The sequence below is a fragment of the Dromiciops gliroides genome, chromosome 3 (genome assembly GCF_019393635.1).
Source record: "Dromiciops gliroides isolate mDroGli1 chromosome 3, mDroGli1.pri, whole genome shotgun sequence".
NCBI lineage: Eukaryota > Metazoa > Chordata > Mammalia > Microbiotheria > Microbiotheriidae > Dromiciops > Dromiciops gliroides.
The window spans coordinates 332,788,959-332,808,643 of NC_057863.1; the positions used below are offsets into that span (position 1 = coordinate 332,788,959).

Sequence of the window (19,685 nt, forward strand, 5' to 3'; positions counted from 1 at the left end):
TTTCTAGTGCTTTCTGGTTGGTAAAGTGCCAGCTAGCAGAGGGCAAGGTTTTTGTTTTGTTTTGAAGGGAGGGTTTAGAAAGCGGAAGCAGTAAACCCATTTGTTTAAAGAGACTTACAATGGAAGAGCCTATCAAAGCCCAGTGAATTTATCGTATTTACTTTTCTTTGTTTTCAAGAGCAGACTCATACTAGAAAAGGAATTCTATATCTTCACTGCATATAGGTATTCATTATGTAAATGTGACTAAAGTAATGAGATTAATTTTCTCTTCATTTTTTAAACAAACATCACAATTCATATATTTGTATGAATGTTGTCCATTGAAACAGTCACTTTGGAAGGCAGAACATTTATACTAATGGTGTCATTGCTAGCAACATCTTTAGAAATATTCTTTAGGAGTTCCCTTTTGGGGGCAGTAGTTTTTTCTTAATCATATTTTTTGAGTAGCTGCTATATGTAAAGTACAATGCTAAGCAAGATAGAGGATAAAGGAAAAATAAGCTTTAGTTCAAGACCAGATGTAACATTTTTGCTATTATCCTCCATATTTTCTAATCTTGTCTCCAAATGGCTTTTGGATATTTGCAGAAGCAAAATCTATCCTTAAACGTGAAAGATTTGCTACTGTTAAGGTTTATTTAGAAGAATGAGATATAGGTGATGAAGACAATTCCAAAAATGTTTGAGCACTGGTAGCATCATTAGAATGAACATATAGCCTAATAGAACAAAACTTATTTGAATGTTTATGTTTTTTATGTTTGTTTAAAATAAAATCAAACTCATGGTCACACCTTGTATGAGAAACAAGTTCATTTGCATGGAAGAGAGAAGCTTTATGGCAGGTAGGAAATTGGGGGAGAAAATCTTTTCTTTTGTGAGGAGAGGCAAGAGTTGAATATGCAAAAGGAATTAATCTTCTAAAAGAATAAAAAATAGTATTTTACCAACATTTGTGGTTCAGCCACATCACAACAACCAGAAAACATAAAAAAAGCATTGGATTATTTTCTATTTGAATTTCTTCAAAGTAAAAAATATCCTTCTGGCATTAGTTCATTTTGTAGGGCTCTTTTTCCTCCCCTAGTTTTATTCTTTCTGGTATATGAAGTACAGATGTTTTTGTGGGGGGAAATCCCCAGCATTTTTTTGATGTTTTTGCTTAACAGATATTTTCCCCCTTCCATAGGATAAAGCATATTTCTATAATTCTCTAGGCCACATTCCCTTCCCCCGCCCCCCCAAAAAATACACTAGAAGAATCATGTCCTACCATCCATCCTTTTTCTAAGCCCTTTAAAATTTGCCTTTTCCAAATTTAGGATGCATGTCATACTGTGCCTGGCTTTCCTCTACTCTATCACAAACTTTAGGAGGGAATTCTTGTGATTATATACAATCAAGACAATAATAGAATTTGTGGCTTTCACTTTCATTGGATTTTTGTCTGTGGATTTTTGTCCTGTGAACGTCTGGGTATTTCAGATGGTATTCTTCTTTCTTTACTGGAGTTATGGTCTATTATATCATTTGTTGGATATATGTAGGCAATTTCCTTCTTCCTCCATCCTTTTTAGTTTAAAGTCCTCTTGATTAGGTTTGTAAAACATCCAGAAAATATATTCTTATCAGTTTTTGCTAGATGTATTCAATTCCTAATCTGGAGTTTGTCATTTCTATATTTTAAGCCATGGCCCAGAAATCCAAACTCTATTCTCAGGTACCACCTTAGCCTAAGCAAATTTCACATCTTAAAGTAATTTTCCCTTCTGCATGGTTCTTTGTCTTCAAAAGACACCACTTAGAATAACACTAATCCCCCCCCCCAACACCATATTTGTTTATTTGTCTAAGACTTCATCATTGTTGGCTGTAATACCTGTTGGGTTCCTTGAGGGCAAGGAGCTCTTTTGTTTTTGTCTTTGCATTCTGAGTGTCCAAAAGAGGACACTGAGGTCCTACCTCAGGTGCAAGTGGGTTTTCCCTCATTGGAGGTCTTTTGGCATCCGTTTCATCTTCTCCAGCAGATTGTCTTTCCTACTATCTCTGCTCTGTTACTTATCTTAAAGTCTCTTACTATTAACTGGCTGCTTCCCTGCTGCCTATGAATGCTCCTATGTCTTTTCTATCCTCAAAAAACCTGCCCTTGATCCAGCCATCCTTGCTATCACCCTATATCTTTTTTTCCTTTTCTGGCTAAACTCCTTTTGAAAGCTGCTTATGGTATGTGCCTCCACTTCCTTTACTCTCACTCCCTTCTTAACTCTTTGCAGTTTGGCTTCTGATGTTGTTATTCAACTTAAACTGCTCTTTCCAAAGTTACCAATGATCTCTTAATTTCCAAATCTAATGACCATTTTTCATTCTCATACTTCTTGACTGCTCTGCAGCCTCTTACAATGTCGAGTCACCCTCTTTTTGATAAGTTTTTCTCTCTAGGTTTTTGTGACATTATTCTCTTCTGGTTCTTCTCTTATTTGGCTGAGTGCTTCTTCTCAGTCTTCATCACTAGGTATTCATCTGGGTCTTGCCCACTAGTACTGCATATTCTGCAAAGACCTATCCTTGTCTCTCTTTTCCCTCTATACTATTTCATTTGGTGATCTCATGAGCTCTTATGGATTGAATTATCATTATCTTCTAACGATTCTCAGATTTATTTGTCCTGCATCTTTAACTCTCTTGGACATCTCAAATTGAATGACTTGTAGCCATCTTAAACTCAATATATCCAAAATGGAACTCTTTAACTTCCCAAAAATCCTTCCCTCTTCCTTACTTCCTTATGAATTGTGAGAAAATAATGGGTTTGGGGGTCCCAGAGCCCCCCCCCCAACGCCAATTTGAGGGAGCCTTGCCTGATCTGTTTCAGAGCCAGCCCAGGGTCAGTAAAGTTGGACTTTGGAGTCTGAATAGAGACAATAGAGATTAAAACTACACCTACCTGAAAGCCTTTCCCCTCAGAGGGCCTGTCCTCTGGACTCTGACCTCAGTACATACTGCTTATTTTAATATGGACCACCCTTAAGTCCAATAAACCAATAGATTTGAATGATTCTGGCCAATTACCTTTGAGCAGTGTGTAAGGGCTGCCTCTCCTCCAGACCACAGGGAGTTTAAGCTCTCTCAGGGGCTCTCCTGTCTGGGATGCCAGAGGAGGCACCCATGCGGTCCCCTCAGTCTCTCTCTAATCTAGGTAATATAGGGCTTCTGAACTGTTGGAGCCGTGTGCTCTCTCTTTACTAATTTGTAATATGCTTTAATAAATGCTAATGCCAAATACTAGTGTTATAGGCTCTCATTTATAAGTAGCAATATATTAGAAACCCCAGCTAAATTCCCTAAAACTTAGGACAGAGATAGGCACCCCCATATATATATATTTTTTTAGTAAGGCAGTTGGGGTTAAGTGACTTGCCCAGGGTCACACAGCTAGTAAGTGTTAAGTGTCTGAGGCCAGATTTGAACTCAGGTACTCCTGACTCCAGGGCCGGTGCTCTATGCACTGAGCCATCTAGGTGTCCCTACCCCCATATAATTTTAAATGACACATACTGTAGAGAGCATCACCATCTTTCAGGTCACCCAGGCTCACAATGTAGGTGTCTTCCTCAGCTTTTCGCTCTTAGCACCCTTTATCCAATCTGTTGCCAAGGCCTATCTATTTTAACTTTGTAACATCTCTCTCATATGCTCCCTTTTCTGACACTACCACCACCCTGGTGCTAATTCTTATCACTTCAACTGGACTATTACAATAGATAGCCTCTAACTATTCTCCTTGCCTCAGGTCTCTCCCTATTCCTTTCCATTATTCACTCAGCTGTCATATTGATCTCCCTAAAGTTTAAGACTAATCATGTCCATCCCCATTCAGTAAACTCCAGTGGTTCCCTGTTACCTCCAGGATCAAGTATAAAATCCACTGTTTGGATTTTAAAGCCTTTCATAATTTGACCTCTTCAAGCTTTTTCAGTCCTTTTTCTCCTTACTCCTCCCCTCCTCTCTCACCCACCCACCCCAAAGTGTGCTTTGTGATCTAGTGACTGTGGCTTCCTTGCTGTTTCTCTAATTAGACTATCTTCAGACTTGGAACGTTTTCACTTGCTGTCCCCTATTCCAAGAACTCTCTACCTCTTCATCTCTGCCTTTCAGCTTCCTTCAAGTCTCAACTAAAGTTTTACCTTCTGTAATTCTCAATTTTCTTTAATCTTGGTGCCCCCTCCCCATATGGATTATTTCCAGTTTATTGGGTGGGTATGTGTGTGTTGCTTATATATAATTGTTTCCATGTTGTCTGTCCAAGTAGACTGTGAACTTCTTTAGAGGAAGGACTGTCTTTTACTTTTCTATGTATCCCTAGTGTTTAGCACAGTGCCTGGCTAGTAGACACTTAATGAATGCTTGTTAGTTCACAGAAGCTAGAAGACCACTGGTTGGGAATGTTCTGGAATGTAGTTAGGATCACGTGTGCATTAGACTAAATTGTTCCCTTATTGTGTTTCCAAATATTTAAGAAATTGTTTCTCTAAAGTGTATTAAAAACAGAGTTCTTTTCTTTTATGTCCCTTTCCCTTCGGACAAATAAAGGAATGAATAAAAGCAGAAATTTTGGAGGTGTAAGCACTACAAAGAAACATCAGTAGCCTAGTTGGAATTAAAACTCTTATTTTCCTGATTTCCCTTTGAGTTTAACTTCTTTGTATTTTTCAGATGTTAATTTTTTTCCAAAAAGAATTGATAAACACAGATATCACATATGATATATTTCTATTTTTGAATGACTCAGTGTTTCTCTTGTATGCTCCTTCAAGCCAGCTAAACCTCACATGATTGCTAGGTGCTCAGGACATCTAAATGCTAGATATAATTATTGGTATGATCTATACTTTCTTTATTTTTCCTAAGTAAGTTTACTTTTTCTGAAAGTTAACAGTCTGATATTGAAGGAAGAGCCCTTTGTCAGGCAGTCATGACAGAAAAAGGATGCTAAGGAACTGTGGCTAAAGAAGTTCAGTATTTATTACAGCTTTAGTGTTTAACATTTGTAATAAGTACAAACCAAATCACACACAAAACTATATATTCTTGTTTTAGCCAATGCTGTGTGGGCTTGGAGCCAACAGAAGATGCAGAAGAATTTTACGATAAATTACTTCCTTCAGCTGCAGAAAATTTCCTGATTTTAGGGAGGCGATTGCAAAAATGTTACATCAATGCAGTTGAGGTATGTGCATGTGTTCATCCCTCTGAAAACATTTCTGCTATCTATGAAAGAACATTATTTTTTTGTTGGCTATTTGATATAAAGTAAGACTAAAAAATAAAGCAGAAACTTCTAATGTTTTTTTGGTTGCAATCAAAGAAAAATGTTGGGAGAAGGTGACTTAGACTTGAAAGTTGTAAAATTTGGGTTGGAATGGAGTAAAAAGAAAGCTACAGCTATATTTTAAGGCTTCTGTCTCCCACTTGCCTTCAAAACTGTCCAAAGGAATATTTGTTTCCAATGTCTCCAACTCAGGATATAACTTCTCCTGGAACTGTAAGAGGAGGGAAGATTTTGATTTCTAAATCCATTACTTTGGTGGGGGGGCAATTGGGTTTAAGTGACTTGCCCAGGGTCACACAGCTAGTAAGTGTCAAGTGTCTGAGGCCGAATTTGAACTCAGGACCTCCTGAATCCAGGGCCGGTGCTTTATCCACTGTGCCACTTAGCTGCCCCTAAATCCATTACTTTTAACAGCCCCCTCTAGGGGTAGAGAATAAAAATCTCTGTGCTTCACTGTCCTCTATGCCTTATAAACTTGCAAAAGGTCTTAACATTTTAAAAACATAAATATTTAGTATTTTATTTTCAAGTAAAAATTAATAATTACATTTTCCACATTTCTATGGTACTTTATTCCTTTCAAAGCATTTTGGTGTAAAGTATTGCCATATAGGCTTAGTCATAAAAGATTTTTAATGTGTATATAAAATTAGCCAGAGGACTGTTGAGACCTTGATCATGTACAAAAGGAATGAAACAGCAACAGCAGAAAGATTGAGCAAGTGAATTATTTGCTTCTGAATACCAAGAAAACTTAGCGGTTTCCCAATCCCTCTTTTACTTTGGAAATCAGATGGTGGGAAGGATGCACAAGGATCTTTTTTGTACACTTAAACAGCAAGCTTACCAGGATGGGATGGCCTCTACTTGGGCATTTTTAGGGAACTTAAGGATGAGATTGAGAACTGTTGACCAGATTACCTAAACTATCATTATAAATAGACCCTGTACAAGCATACCTCATCTTACTGTATTTTGCTTTATTTTGCTTGGAAGATAATTGTATTTTTTACAAATTGAAGGTTTGTGGCAATTCTGCATCGAACAAGTCTTTGGTGATTTTTTTTAATAAACATTTTTATTTAGCGTTTTCTATTCTTCCCTCCCCTCTCCCTGAGGACGTAAGCAATCAGATATAGGTTATACATGTGAAATTATGTAAAACATTATTTGGTAATATTTTACAAACTGTATTGCTCACATTATGTCCCTGTGTCACATTTTGGTAATTCTTGCAACATTTCAAACTTTTTCATTATTATTTTATCTGTTATGGTGATCTTTGATGTTACCATTGTAATTGTTTTGGCGTGCCAGGAACCAAGCTCACATAAGATGGGAAACTTAATAGATAAATGTTGCATATGTTCTGATTACTCCACTGACTATTCCACAGTCTCTCTCCCTCTTCTCTGGCCTCCCTATTCCCTGAGAAACAACAGTTTTGAAGTTATGCCAGTTAATAACTACAATGGCCTTTATTGAAATGAAAGATGGAGTCAATGGGCAGATTTCATGGTTGTCTTATTTTAAGAAATTGCCACAGCCACCCCATCCTTCAGTGGCCACCACCCTGCTCAGTCTATAGTCATCAATATTGAGACAAGACCCTCCACTAGCAAAAAGATTATGATTCACTCAAGGCTCAGATTATGGTTAGCGTTTTTAGCAATAAAATATTTTTAATTAAGTCATATACATTGGGTTTTTTAGACATAATACTATTGTACACTTAATAGACTGTTACAGTATAGTGTAAACATAATTTTTATATGCACTGAGAAACCAAAAAAATTTTGTGACTTGCTTTTTTGCAATATTTGCTTTATTGCATGGTCTGGAACCAAACCTGCAGTATCTCCAAGGTATGGCTGTATTGGAGTTTTGTAGCAATCAGAATTAGTGAAGGGCTTTGATTTTATAGCATATGATGATTACTTGAAGATACCAAAGAAGTCTAAGATTCCTAAAGAAGAAAGAATTCTGTGGATTTCAATTTCAAGTATTATAAAGGCCATCATGTGGAAGAAGGATCAGCTAGATTTGTTCTCCTTATCTCTAGATGATAGAATTAAGAACAGTTGGTAGAAGAATTTAAGTTCGATGTAAAGAAAAACTTGCAGATACATAGAGAACTATGCAAAAATGGAAAAGCCTTTCTCTAAGTAGTGGCTTCTCTTTCATTGGAGATCTTCAAGCAAAGTTTAGATGACCATAGATGACCATTTATTAAGGACATTATAGATGGGATTTTTATTCAAGTATGAGTTGGATTAGATAGGCTCATAGGTCTCTTTCAACTCTTATAAGCTCTGATTTTTTGTGATCTTTTCAGTTCTCCTGTCATTAAGGAAAAAAATAATATAAAAAGTGGTTTCTTTTCTGGTATAGTGAAAAGATCATGAGATTTGTAATCAGAGAACCAGGATTCAAATAGCTACTGTTGGGGGCAGCTAGGTGGCGCAGTGTTAAAGCACTGGCCTTGGATTCAGGAGGACCTGAGTTCAAATCCAGCCTCAGACACTTGACACTTAACTAGCTGTGTGACCCTGGGCAAGTCACTTAACCCTCATTGCCCTGCAAAAATTAAAAACAAAAACAAAAAAAACCCCAAATAGTTACTGTTGTCCCCTCCAACTCTGAATTTCTGTGGTTCTTTGAACAGTGCCACTCTTATCAAAAAAAAGAATTCCAGAAGACACTTTGGTAATAAAAAACCAGTGAATCCCACATACAGGAATATATATATTCCCAGACTTTGTTGGAGGTGCTTTGGGAAATGCCATAAAAGTGGAAGATAACTACTTTGCAGGAAATGTTGTAGAAGGGATTCTGGTCTAGATGCAGGTTGAGTAGATGGTTGAGGTAATGTGGCACAGTGCAAAGATTATTGACTCAAGTTAGCACTTGAGTCTAAATCTTTCCTTACTTACTGCCTGTGTGACTTTGGGCAAGTCTTTGAGCCTCAGGTGAAAGGTTGGACTATATGGGCTCTGAAGGCCCTTCCAACTTTAGAGCTATTAATATTTATGATCCTATTCAATATTTTCAAATTTTGAGATCCTGCGATTCTAAAATTTTGTATTTTTCTGGCATTAGAAAGTTTTCACATAATTTTCATGTACATTATCTCTTTTTATCCTCTTAGCTACTATATATAAACCAGGTAGGTGGAATTAGTCCTATTTTATGGGGAAAAAAAGAAGCTAAGGCTAAAAAGTTGGGTTGCTTAAAGTCACATAACTAGTAAATGGTATAAATTGGACTAGAACTTATGTTCCCTGACTATAGGGTAGAGCTGTATTAAAGTTGCTACGTTTTCTTTACATTAAGGATGAAGAAAAAGATGAATTCTTGTGGCATTTCCAGAGTGTGATAGACTCTCTGTGCTGGCTACTAGGAGGGCATGTTCAGCTCACTAAATATGGTAAGAGAAGATTAGGCAGGTAAGCACAGAACAAAATAACAATTAAATGGTCATTATAGATTTTAATGCCATTATTAAGAGTCCAGACATCTTTTTTTAAAATATACATATGCATACACACATATGTATATACACACATTTATTTTTTTTCTGTAACTTAACAGATGCATAGTAAAGCTGCTTTAAAATAACCCTACTAAGAGAAATATGTCGGTGTGGATTACTCTCATGTTAAAATTTTTATTTATAGAACAAATATATTATGTTGGTTGGGGATGGTACCAAAATGATATTTTCTTGTGTCTACATTTTAGTCAGTCACTAAGCATTTATTAAGTGCTTACTATGTGCCAAACATTGTCCTAAACACAGGGGATGTGAAGAAAGCCAAAAAACAGCCCCTGCCCTCAAGGAGTTAATAGTAATTGGGGGTTGGCTCAACTTTAGAAAATGACTTGTCTTTCCTTTATCCTTCTTTGATTCTAGCAGGCAAGACTTTGGTTTGGGACTAAGACATTAAAAGAGCTAGTAATAGTTGAATCGTAATACAAAATAGACCCAATTTAGAAGATCTAAGGTTGACAGAATTTCAAAGAACTTGTCTTTGGTGTCCTGTTACCTCCCTTTCTACTTTTCCCAATCCTCATAAACACCAAGGACCCTTTAGCTGCCCAAAATCTCCACTGTAGTGTCTGACCTAGGCTGACCCTCTACATGAAATGTTTTCTGCTCAGAAATTTCTCTTTTCTCCTCTAACCTACAATGTAAGTAATCTTGGATAAATGTTTTGAGAAAGTTGTTTAATTTACGATAAAATATGAATGATTAATAGCTACTAAATACTGATTGGATTGGAATAGCTGCCTTAACCCTCCTATTTGCATTTTAATTTTAAGAGAGGAGGTGTTTACTCAATTCTCTAATTTAGACATTATGGGAGAAAAAACATTGAAAAGTTGGGAAAGGAAAAATATAATAACTGACATTTACATAGCACTTTAGTTTGTAATAGCATTTTACATGAATTATCTCATTTGAGCCACATAACTACCCTGTGAGGGCTTTTTTTTTTTTTTTTTTTACAGATAAGGCAGTTTAGGAGGGAAACAAGATTATTTCTGGATTTCTAGGCCCATTGCCCACTTAAGGGAAGAGTATAGGGCTACTTGAAAATTACTTCTTCCCAAACAAAACTTCAATTCCCGTAGTGCTAGATGATCTCAGTGGAAGTGCTAGGAGGTAAATAGTTTTTGTACTAAAGGGCAAATGGCTAACTTAGTTTTTCTATTCCCTTGGTCCCCTTCCCCTTCTCTCCCCACAAAAGTCTACCAACACATATTAAAAGAGGCTTATTTAGTGGGTGATTTGGGAGAGTTATTTTGGGACAGGGATCCTTTCTATTATCCTTAACTCATTTACTGAGGCAACAAGGTGGCAAAGTGGATAGAGTGCTGACCCTAGAGTCAAGAGGACCTGAAGTTCAAATCTTACCTCTGATACTGACTACCTGTGTGACCCTGGGCAAGTCACTTAACCCCAATTGCTCTCTCCAGTCATCCCAATGTATATTTTGCCACTGGCACAGATGGCTTTGGAGTAGAGAGTGAGGTTGGTGACCTTGCATAGTCCTCCCTCACTTAAATTCAATTCAGTGAAAATCATAACATCCCTTCCTGATGTCATGATCTTCTTTGAAAATGAAGAACAAACAACAACAAATTATTTGCCTAAGTTGCCTCCTAGAGGTAAGCCTTATACTTGAAGAAGAAGTAGATAGTGCTTTCCTTAGAAAAGAAGTAACCACTTTCTTTGTCTACATCTTTCTTATAGCTAACCTCTCCATCTCAATCTTCCCCCTCCTCCTTACAGTGCTCTTCAGACCCCAGGTCTTTTGAACCCAACTTCTAAAGTTCCTCTGTTCCCTTCCTAGATTCATCTCCTGGGTTTTCTTGACTTCAGGTCTCTGCTTTCCAAGCTGTAGATTGAGGTCTGGACCTTTGTTGTAAGATGAGAAATCTGAAGGAGACTTTATGCAGAAATACAGGGTGAACAAAAGGTCTCTCTTAACAACTGTAGTGGTCACTGCCTTCCAAATTTGGCCAACAGAACTCTCAGCATCTGACTCCAGGTATCTAGGTAGGGACTGCTTGATGGTGTGTAGGACTCATTGTTACATACCCATGTACAGTTTGGCTCTAAAGGATTTACCCCAATGGCACTTGTTTGAAGCTTCTAGCCATGTTGAGCCGGAGGCGCCAGAATATTTCCCCATAGGCCATTATTTCATGAGGATCTTTACTGGGGCTTCTTATGCTGTCAGAAACATGAGATCCCCATTGAATAAAAACATTTTTTGTCACGCTGTTGTGATTCTTACTGACCTCTTGCTCCCTTCATTTGAATCCAGGATCTTCATGCCCTAAAGCCTTCCCTACATATCCTTCACTAGTAGAAGTGTCATCATCAGTCCCAAGCTTGCCTAAGGTGAAATGGATCCTGACAAATAAGGGTGTATTCCCAGTAACTAACACAGTGCCTGGTACATGGTAGTCCCTTAATAAATACTTATTGATTGATTAGGAGATGCAGTGTGATCAAAGGAGCTGGGTTCAGCTTACTTTTTTTTTAATTATAAAAGTATTTTATTATTTTCCAGTTACATGTAGAGATAGTTTTCATCATTTGTTTTTATAAGATTTCTAGTTTCAAATTTTTTCCCTCCCTCCGCCCCCTCCCCAAGACAGCAAGTAATCTGATATAGGTTATATATGTACACTCACATTAATCAGCTTACATTTTTTATTGCTCATATAGTTTGGTAAAAAATTATACTAACCAAATAATATCACCAATTTTAGTGAGATTACCAAAGTACTAAAGAGATACTATATATCTCTCTCTATATATACATATATCTATCTATCTATATATATATAAAATCAGACAAAAAAAGTAAAGAATATAATTTTTTGTTAATACAGGAAAGGAGCAAGAAGTTTGGAACTGATTTTGAACAGAAAATAGAAAAGTAGAACAGACTAGATAAACTTAACCTAGAAACAAATGTGCACTAAAGTCCAGTGATCTTTCCATCCAAGAAAACAAACTACTGAGTTTATTTGACAAGAACTACTGGAAGAGCTAGAAAGGAGGTTGGGGGGAAAAAAACCTTTAGATTACCATTTTAGACATTGTACCACAAAAAGTAATCAATCAAATATCTGCACTAAATTTAGCATCAATATATATAGATTTTTTTTTTGTTATGAGAGTGGGACTTTTCTGTATGTTAATAGCTTCCTTGGGATATAGTCCTAGAAATGTAATCTCTGGGTCTAAAACTGAAAGATTTCACAATCCAATAAGTTGAAAATAAAAATTCAACTTATGTTATATTAGCAAAATTTAAAATTGCAACAAAGAAAAAAGCCTTCAAATCTTCCAGAAAAAAAATATATATCACTTACCAAAAGATCAAAAGAGAGCCATTAAATCTCAGAATAGTTTTATAATAATAAGAAATGACAGAAGCAGGAATAGCTTCTGTATAAAACTTTAAAACAGGTAGGCCTCAATCTCAGAATAATTTCCCCAGAAAATCAAGCATTATTTTGAAAAAAAAAATCATTATGAATTAGAAAATCAAACACATGAACATTCCCATATACAAAGCTAGTATTAGTTGAATCATAATACAAAGAAGACCAGAAAAAGGATAGTAAATGAAATGCTAAATCTATTACATATGGCTGTTTAAAAAAATGTATTAAGTTTTTAACATGGGAGTAGCAACATTGCCCTGCCTATTGTGGCACCCTTTGAAACTTCCTAAAGCATTTCTTTTTTAATGAAAGCAAATCATTTAAAAATCAAGAGCACTTTATACAATTCATGGAATTTTTAAAAACACGTCATAATGAAGTTCATTGGTTTGTGGTGGTTATGACTTTTTAAATTAGAGTTCATACAGTCACTAAAACTGATATCATTCATATTTATGATTATTGAAATGGTTGGCCTTTAGAAACCTTATTGTAGCATTTAAAGAGCAGGAAATACCGTATTTTGACACTGATTAAGTTTTAATGCTGAGGTCTCACTTGAAGCTTGATATTTGCTTTTTCAGTATTCACTTCTTTGATCTTTATTTTTTCCTTCTATTCCTACAGTACTACAAAGTGATCATTTTTTACATTTGTTGCTAACTGATGATGTTGAAACAGGATCTGCAATCATGACTGTACTACAGAACATCTTACAAGTCAAAAGGTGATTTGGTTTACATAATATTTTTCTCTGAAGATGTATTTAATTTATATTGATTTTTAGGAAGCAAAATATTCTATATTGTATTGCCTGACATGTGAGAAATAATAACAATATTTGGCATAGAAAAAAATTAAAAGGCAAACTCAGAGGGTACTGAAAACTTAATATGCAAATGGTGCTCTTTTTTCTTTTAGAGCCCAGAAGTGCCATCAATGAGTACTTCTCAAAACATGATCAGAACAGAAGGTGCCCATTTCCTTTCCCCTGAATGTGAAGGATAGTCAGGAGCGCTATGTAAAATCCTGCATCATACAATCCATTTAATAAATATTAATTGAGCACATGAAGTACTCAACAAAACAGTATTAGTTACTGTAGAGGAATACAGAGGAAAAGAGGGCTCAATTAGTTTGTTAGGTTGGTTGCAGTTTAGTTGGAGACACTAAGCATAGGAACTGCAAGACTTGTTGGGGGACAGTCAGGAGATTGGCTTGATGAGAAGCTCATCCCATAGTACTGGATTGCAAAAGATTAGGGATAGAGTAGATGGAAAAAAGTGGTGGTGGTTGTTTTAAGTAGTCATACAGTTGCCATGTTGATCAAATTTGTTAGTTTTATAGTCATTATCTTTACAGTTCATTTGGGAATTGTGTGCCTGCTTCGGGGCACAATCCCCCCCCCAATTCTCTTCTACCTCTCCCACAATCCCCTGGCCACCCAGACCTCATAGGGCAGCTGATCAGGAAGAGACATTGCTCTTGGTAGTGGGGAGAATCACCTGCTTTTAATACTTCCAATGAGATGGAGAACCACCAAGGCTTACCATCAGCTTAAGGCCCTCTGAATATTACCATCTGTCATGCCTCTTTGCCCTTCAAACCCTTAAGCACTGTCATCCAACCTGCTAATGTACCCTAAGGACTCCTGGGTCTTTCCATCCACCTTTTCACTGTATCCTTAGTACTTTAACCCACTTTGTAGCTGAAATTTATATGTTGTTGCCCCTAGTTATATTGTGAGTTAGTGAGATTAGGGACTCTCATTTTTTCTCTTTGTATCCCCATTAAATTTAGCTTAATAAATGTTTATTCATTCATTGTGGTCTGTGACATTTTCCTCTATTCAAGACAATGTCACAAGTGTGTCAAGATAATGAAATGTGATAGATGAGATTTAGCAGATACTCAGAGGCCCACCTGGAGACTGGTTTAAACTGATTGAATTGGATAAGGTAACTGACTGCAGACTGGATTACTGGCTTACTAGGTTGTAAGCACATCTGGCTGGTACTTAAGCGTACTTAAGAAAGTAATTGTTCTCAGAAGCTAACAACTTTGAACTTTCACCACCTTCAGGTCCAGTGAACCAATGAATTTGAATGACACTAGCCAATCATATTGAAGAACCTCTCATTTCTGGGAGGGGAACAGGAAAGAGGAAGTGGATGATGGCAAGAGAGCTCAGCCTCTTTGGCTGCAAGACATTGGCATGGTGGCAGAGAACTTCAGAAGTGGGAGATTAGGAAGGCTAGGATTGCCAGGTTATAGGAAATCTTTTCTCTATCTTTCTCTTTCTTTTACTATTTTTCAATAAACCCTTAAAAATCTAAACTCGTTTATCAGTGATTTTAGTTAATTTCCCCCCAAAAGTGGGGGGAAAGATTAGAACCCCCATTTAGAATTTTAAATTACACACAACATAGTGCACAATATAAGATAGCTAGATGAACTGTATAGATAACTGTAGGGCTTAAACAAGTTTGGTTAAAATAGTAAACAGTGTAATTTGAACTGACATGTCACAAGACAAAAAATAATTAATTGCCAAATATTTTATCATCATTTAAATTTTTTTCTTGTCTCCACCTAAATTACAGCCTCCTTGAAGGGATAGATATTGATTTATATACTTTTTATCATTAGCATTACCTAGCATAGTACTTTTCACATAGCAGTGAAAAAATACTTGCTGATAAGAGTTGATGTATCTTTAGTGCCAAACAGTGTGTTTCAGAATTGATAATCTTCATTGAATTAAGCCAGTTTTGTGATCAATTGTCAGAGAAATAGAACTTTTATGAAATTAATTTTAACATGTGCTTCAGCCACTAATGTTCTTTGAATTTCTTTTTGTTTTGTTAGTGGATACTTACTTGCAATAAAAGAAAAAGCTCTTCATTCAATTTTAGATGAACTCATTTTTAAGCTTTCATCTTCAACTAGTCTTGTCATTGGAAGTGTTGCCATAAAACTGTTGCTGTTGATGGCAAGATCACATCCAGAAATTATGATGCTGCTAAGAAGCCGCTATACAGGTAATTTATAAAATATATTTTTGTCTCAAGATTGGTAAAAATAAAAGCATTTTACTGATGGTTACTTAAGTAGAAGTGAAGCTATTATAAAGAAGGAAAGAATTGGGGTGTACCAGTAAAATACCAGTTCTTTGTCCCAACAGATAGCCTGCCTCTACTGCACTGTTGACATGATGGCGACAAATTCTTCATCCATATCATTATTTTCTTAAAAAGTGAGCCTGGAGTAATGATAGAGAGATGCCCTTAGAGTCAAGAGATCCTTCCGGATATAAATCCTGCTTTTGACACTTGCTAGATATGTGATTTTGAGCTAGTTACTGAACCACATAATGTTCCAGGCAAATCTTTAAGACTTTAAGTTGCTGAGGAGTTTCAGGTCTGCTTTGATAGAGGAAGTTTTTATGCTAGGAATTCTCTAGACAAATGAAATCACAAATCAGGTTGTGGAAGGGAATTTTAATGGTACCTGATTTGGTGGTGTTGACACAACAGGTAGACAGGAGGTATAGTTGAGCTTTTCAACATACTTTTTTCATCAAATAGCAGTTATCCTTCAACTTTCTTTGTCATTCTAGTCCTTTCCCTCTTACTCCCTCTCACCCTTGTTACAAAGAACAAAAGAAGAAAAAACAATTTAGTAAAATTAACCCACACACTAACCAAAACTGATATTATATACTATTAAGCCATAGATTTTGAAAACTGGAATACAGTATTTGTATTAGAATACAAATGTACTTAACACTTTATTTTTAATGATCCAGAAGGCACTTAAAGAGAGACACCAGAGTCATTATTATGAACATCATTTAGCTTTGGGTACTAAAGATATAAGGTAGCTAGGTGGCGAAGTGATTAGAGTGCCAAGTCTGGAGCTAGGAAGACATGAGTTAAAATTTGGCCTCAGTAGCTGTGTGATCCTAGGCAAGTCACTTAACCCTGTTTGCCTCAGTTTCCTCACATATAAAATGAGCTGGAGAATGAAATGGCAAAACACTCCAATATCTTTATGAAGAAAACCCCCAGAAAAGGGGGTCACAAAGATTCAGTCATGACTGAAAACAACTAACCATTAACAACTATAAGTATGAGGTTTGTATAGGTTGGGGGGTATAGCTAGAAGTTTGTATTATTATAATGCTGGGGAGAAAATGTTTGTTTACGTGAATGCTCCATGGAACTTCTTATAATAGAATTTGAACATAATAATTTATTTTGCTTTTCTGGACTAGTATCTGAGTAACAACATTAGTTGTTTATCCTACCCAGAATTTTTGGAATAATTATCAGCGTTGAAGACTTGTCCAATAAATAAATTATGAGGCTGAGAAAAGATTGCCTAGCTCAAAGGAAATGATACCAGCACTAGAAAACCAGACTTTGCCAATTGTGCATGTTTCACTAGAAAGGCACATTGTCTTTATCACCTGTGCCAAACACTAACATGTCTTGGCAATATGTACTGAATATCTCTTGGAGATATTAGAGAACTTACCATGGGTACTTTTCTGAGTTGAGAAAAGAGACACACAGTCAATATTACAATACCTCTTATCTAAAATTTTTGATGTTCTCAAGGAGCCTGTGGATTTGTTAAAAACTGTTCAGAACACTGTAACATCTTACTTAAGTTAGTCGCACCCTTCCTGTAGTACTAACCACAGGTTAATCACTTAGTACATTCTTCTTATTTCTTGTGTCCTCAAGCAGGGAGACATGTACCTGTTCTTTCTTTGTGCCTCTGCTTAGTGGTTTCCCCTGTATTCGAGTTCACTGATTGATTTAAATAGACTGTATGGTAACCCTCAAGTCAAAACCTGGAGAGTTTTTTTGTTGTTTGTCCTTCTTTCTCAATGAGGACCATGACATCAAGGTGATGTCATGACTTGCACTGAATTGGATTTAAGTGAGGGAAATCTGTGCAAAGTTACCGACCTCACTCTATCCTCCCAAGCCATCTGGGTCCAGTGGCAAGATATATATCAGGATGACTGGAGATGCCTCTGGATGTTTAAGGCAATTGGGGTTAACCGACTTGCCCAGAGTCACATAGTTAGTAAGTGTCTGAAGTGAGATGTGAACTCAGATCCATTTTGACTCCAGGGTCAAGTGCTCTATCCAATGTGACACCTAGCTGCCCCACCTTGAGTTTTATCAGGCTGAAGATAGAAAGAATCTCAGGCACTTTAATTTTGACACCGAGAAAGAAAAAACACAATGGCTTTTTTTTAAATTTAAAATTCAGACCTTTCATATCAATGCATTTCTGATAACTAGCTGAGGAACAGTCTGTTTTAATCTCAGAATGCCTTTGAAAATTAATTTTTAGGTCTTAAAAGTATGCTGAATAAGCAGTGGTCTGGGAAAGAAATTGACCAGGAACTTAAACAGCTTCTCAATCTGTTAAATTCTGAAGTCTACCAGGAAGAAGATCAGGTATTGAATAATTAACACAATATGTTGGTTAATTGACTTGACTTTTTTATTTTCCCTATTTCCCTTCTAATACTTTTTTTTTTGTTTTGTTTTTTGCTGGGCAATGGGGGTTAAGTGACTTGCCCAGGGTCACACAGCTAGTAAGTGTCTAGTGTCCGAGGCTAGATTTGAACTCAGGTACTCCTGAATCCAGGGCCGGTGCTTTATCCACTGCGCCCCCCTTCTAATACTTTTAGTAAATGTGCTTATCTTTGAGAAATGTTATGAGATTGGTGAGGTCTTTGCTTCTTTTGCTTCTTAGCCTTTGAATACATATCATCCTATTTATAATTAACTCCAAAATGTTAATATTTTGATTTCAAATTACTACAGTCTATTCAACTCTGCATTATGGTCTGTAGATACAACTGTATCTGCTATTTGTATCAAAATTTTTACTAAAACTATTATCCTTTTCTCCTTTCACTTAGGATGGTTTCATTATTCCTTTTGCCTTTTAATAGGCATTTTGCAAATATGCATACTTGTTATAACTTGCATTTATTATAACTTTTTAAAAAATGTTTTTAAATTTTGAACTTAACCCCTCTGAAAGAGTATTTCCATAGTTATAGCAGAAAATGAAAAGACTGTATATATAACCATGAATCTCTATTTCATACAACCTATACAATAAATTCCACACATTACTTTCACAACTGTCTTCCATGTTTCTACTTCCTTCTGAATGTCCCTTTGTTCTCTTCTGTTCATTTTTTTTTAAGTTGCAGTGGGTCTCTCTGGGGAGTCTGGCATCAATATTGCTAACTTCTTTTCTCCTTTCAACCCACACAACAATCTAAAGGATCTAAAGAAAGAAAAAATTCTTATAACAAATAAGCATAGTCAAGCAAAAGGGATCCACACAGTGGTCTTGTATGGTGTGTAATGGTCTTCACCATACATCAGTTCATGTAAGTCTTTCTGGGCCTTTCTGAAATCATCCTGCTTGTCATTTCTTATAGCATAATAATATTCCATTACAGTCATATGCCACAGCTTGTTTAGCCATTCCTCGATTATGGGCATTCTTTTGATTTCCAATTTTTAGCCACCACAAAAAGAGCTGCCATAAATATTTTTGTACAAATAGGTCTTTTTCTCTTTTGGGGGATGCCTTTGAGATATACACTTAGTGGTAGTATTGCTGGATCAAAGGGTATGCACTGTTCTGTAGCCCTTTAGGCATCGTTCCAAATTGCTCTCCAGAATGGTTGGATCTTTTCATAACTCCACCCACAGTGGATTAGCGTCCCAGCTTTCCCACATCCCCTCCAACATCCAATATTTTCCTTTTTTGTTATATTTGCCATTAAATAGATTCTCACTGGATTTCTTAATCATGAAACAGCCTGATGTGAACTTCAGGGTTTTTTGCTGGAATACGTATATGGAAGCTGGGCTTTTCACTGAGATACCAGTAGCTAAGTAGGAGCCCATCCAATGGGATTTAAAGGATAATTTTACATTTTAAATAATTTAAATGTCTCATGCTACCTGTAGCTTTGTTGTATGACATATTGACATATTTTTGGTCATATTTTATGATTTCTTTGATGTCAAATTCTTAAAAACACAGGTTTTAGAAACATCAGTCAATAAACATTTATTGAGCACTTATGATGTGCCAAGCACTGTCCTAATTGCTAGGGATACAAAAAGAGGCAAAAGACAGGCCCTGCCCTCAAGGAGATTACACTTTTGTTAAGATGTGTTAATTCCTTCTTTTAACATCATCAAAGCATTAAAAAAAATTCCAAAAGTCCTATGCTTTCCATATAATTAGACTCCTGAAAAGACAAATTTATCATCTTCCTATATTATTATTGGGGGTAGCTGGTAGCATAGTAGACAAAGTGCTG

General features: G+C 36.3%; 1 protein-coding gene across 5 annotated transcripts in view; it reads left to right on the forward strand.

Moving 5' to 3' along the window:
• The window catches only part of IQCB1 (IQ motif containing B1), a 69,822-nt gene that overhangs the window by 10,611 nt on the left and 39,526 nt on the right, over positions 1–19,685 (forward strand). For all 5 annotated transcript variants that reach the window (XM_043990413.1, XM_043990414.1, XM_043990411.1 and 2 more), the window contains 5 exons: positions 5,104–5,233; positions 8,669–8,762; positions 12,932–13,031; positions 15,173–15,345; positions 17,678–17,784. In XM_043990413.1, the coding sequence (XP_043846348.1) occupies positions 5,104–5,233; positions 8,669–8,762; positions 12,932–13,031; positions 15,173–15,345; positions 17,678–17,784 (604 nt within the window). The remainder of the gene's footprint in view (positions 1–5,103; positions 5,234–8,668; positions 8,763–12,931; positions 13,032–15,172; positions 15,346–17,677; positions 17,785–19,685) is intronic.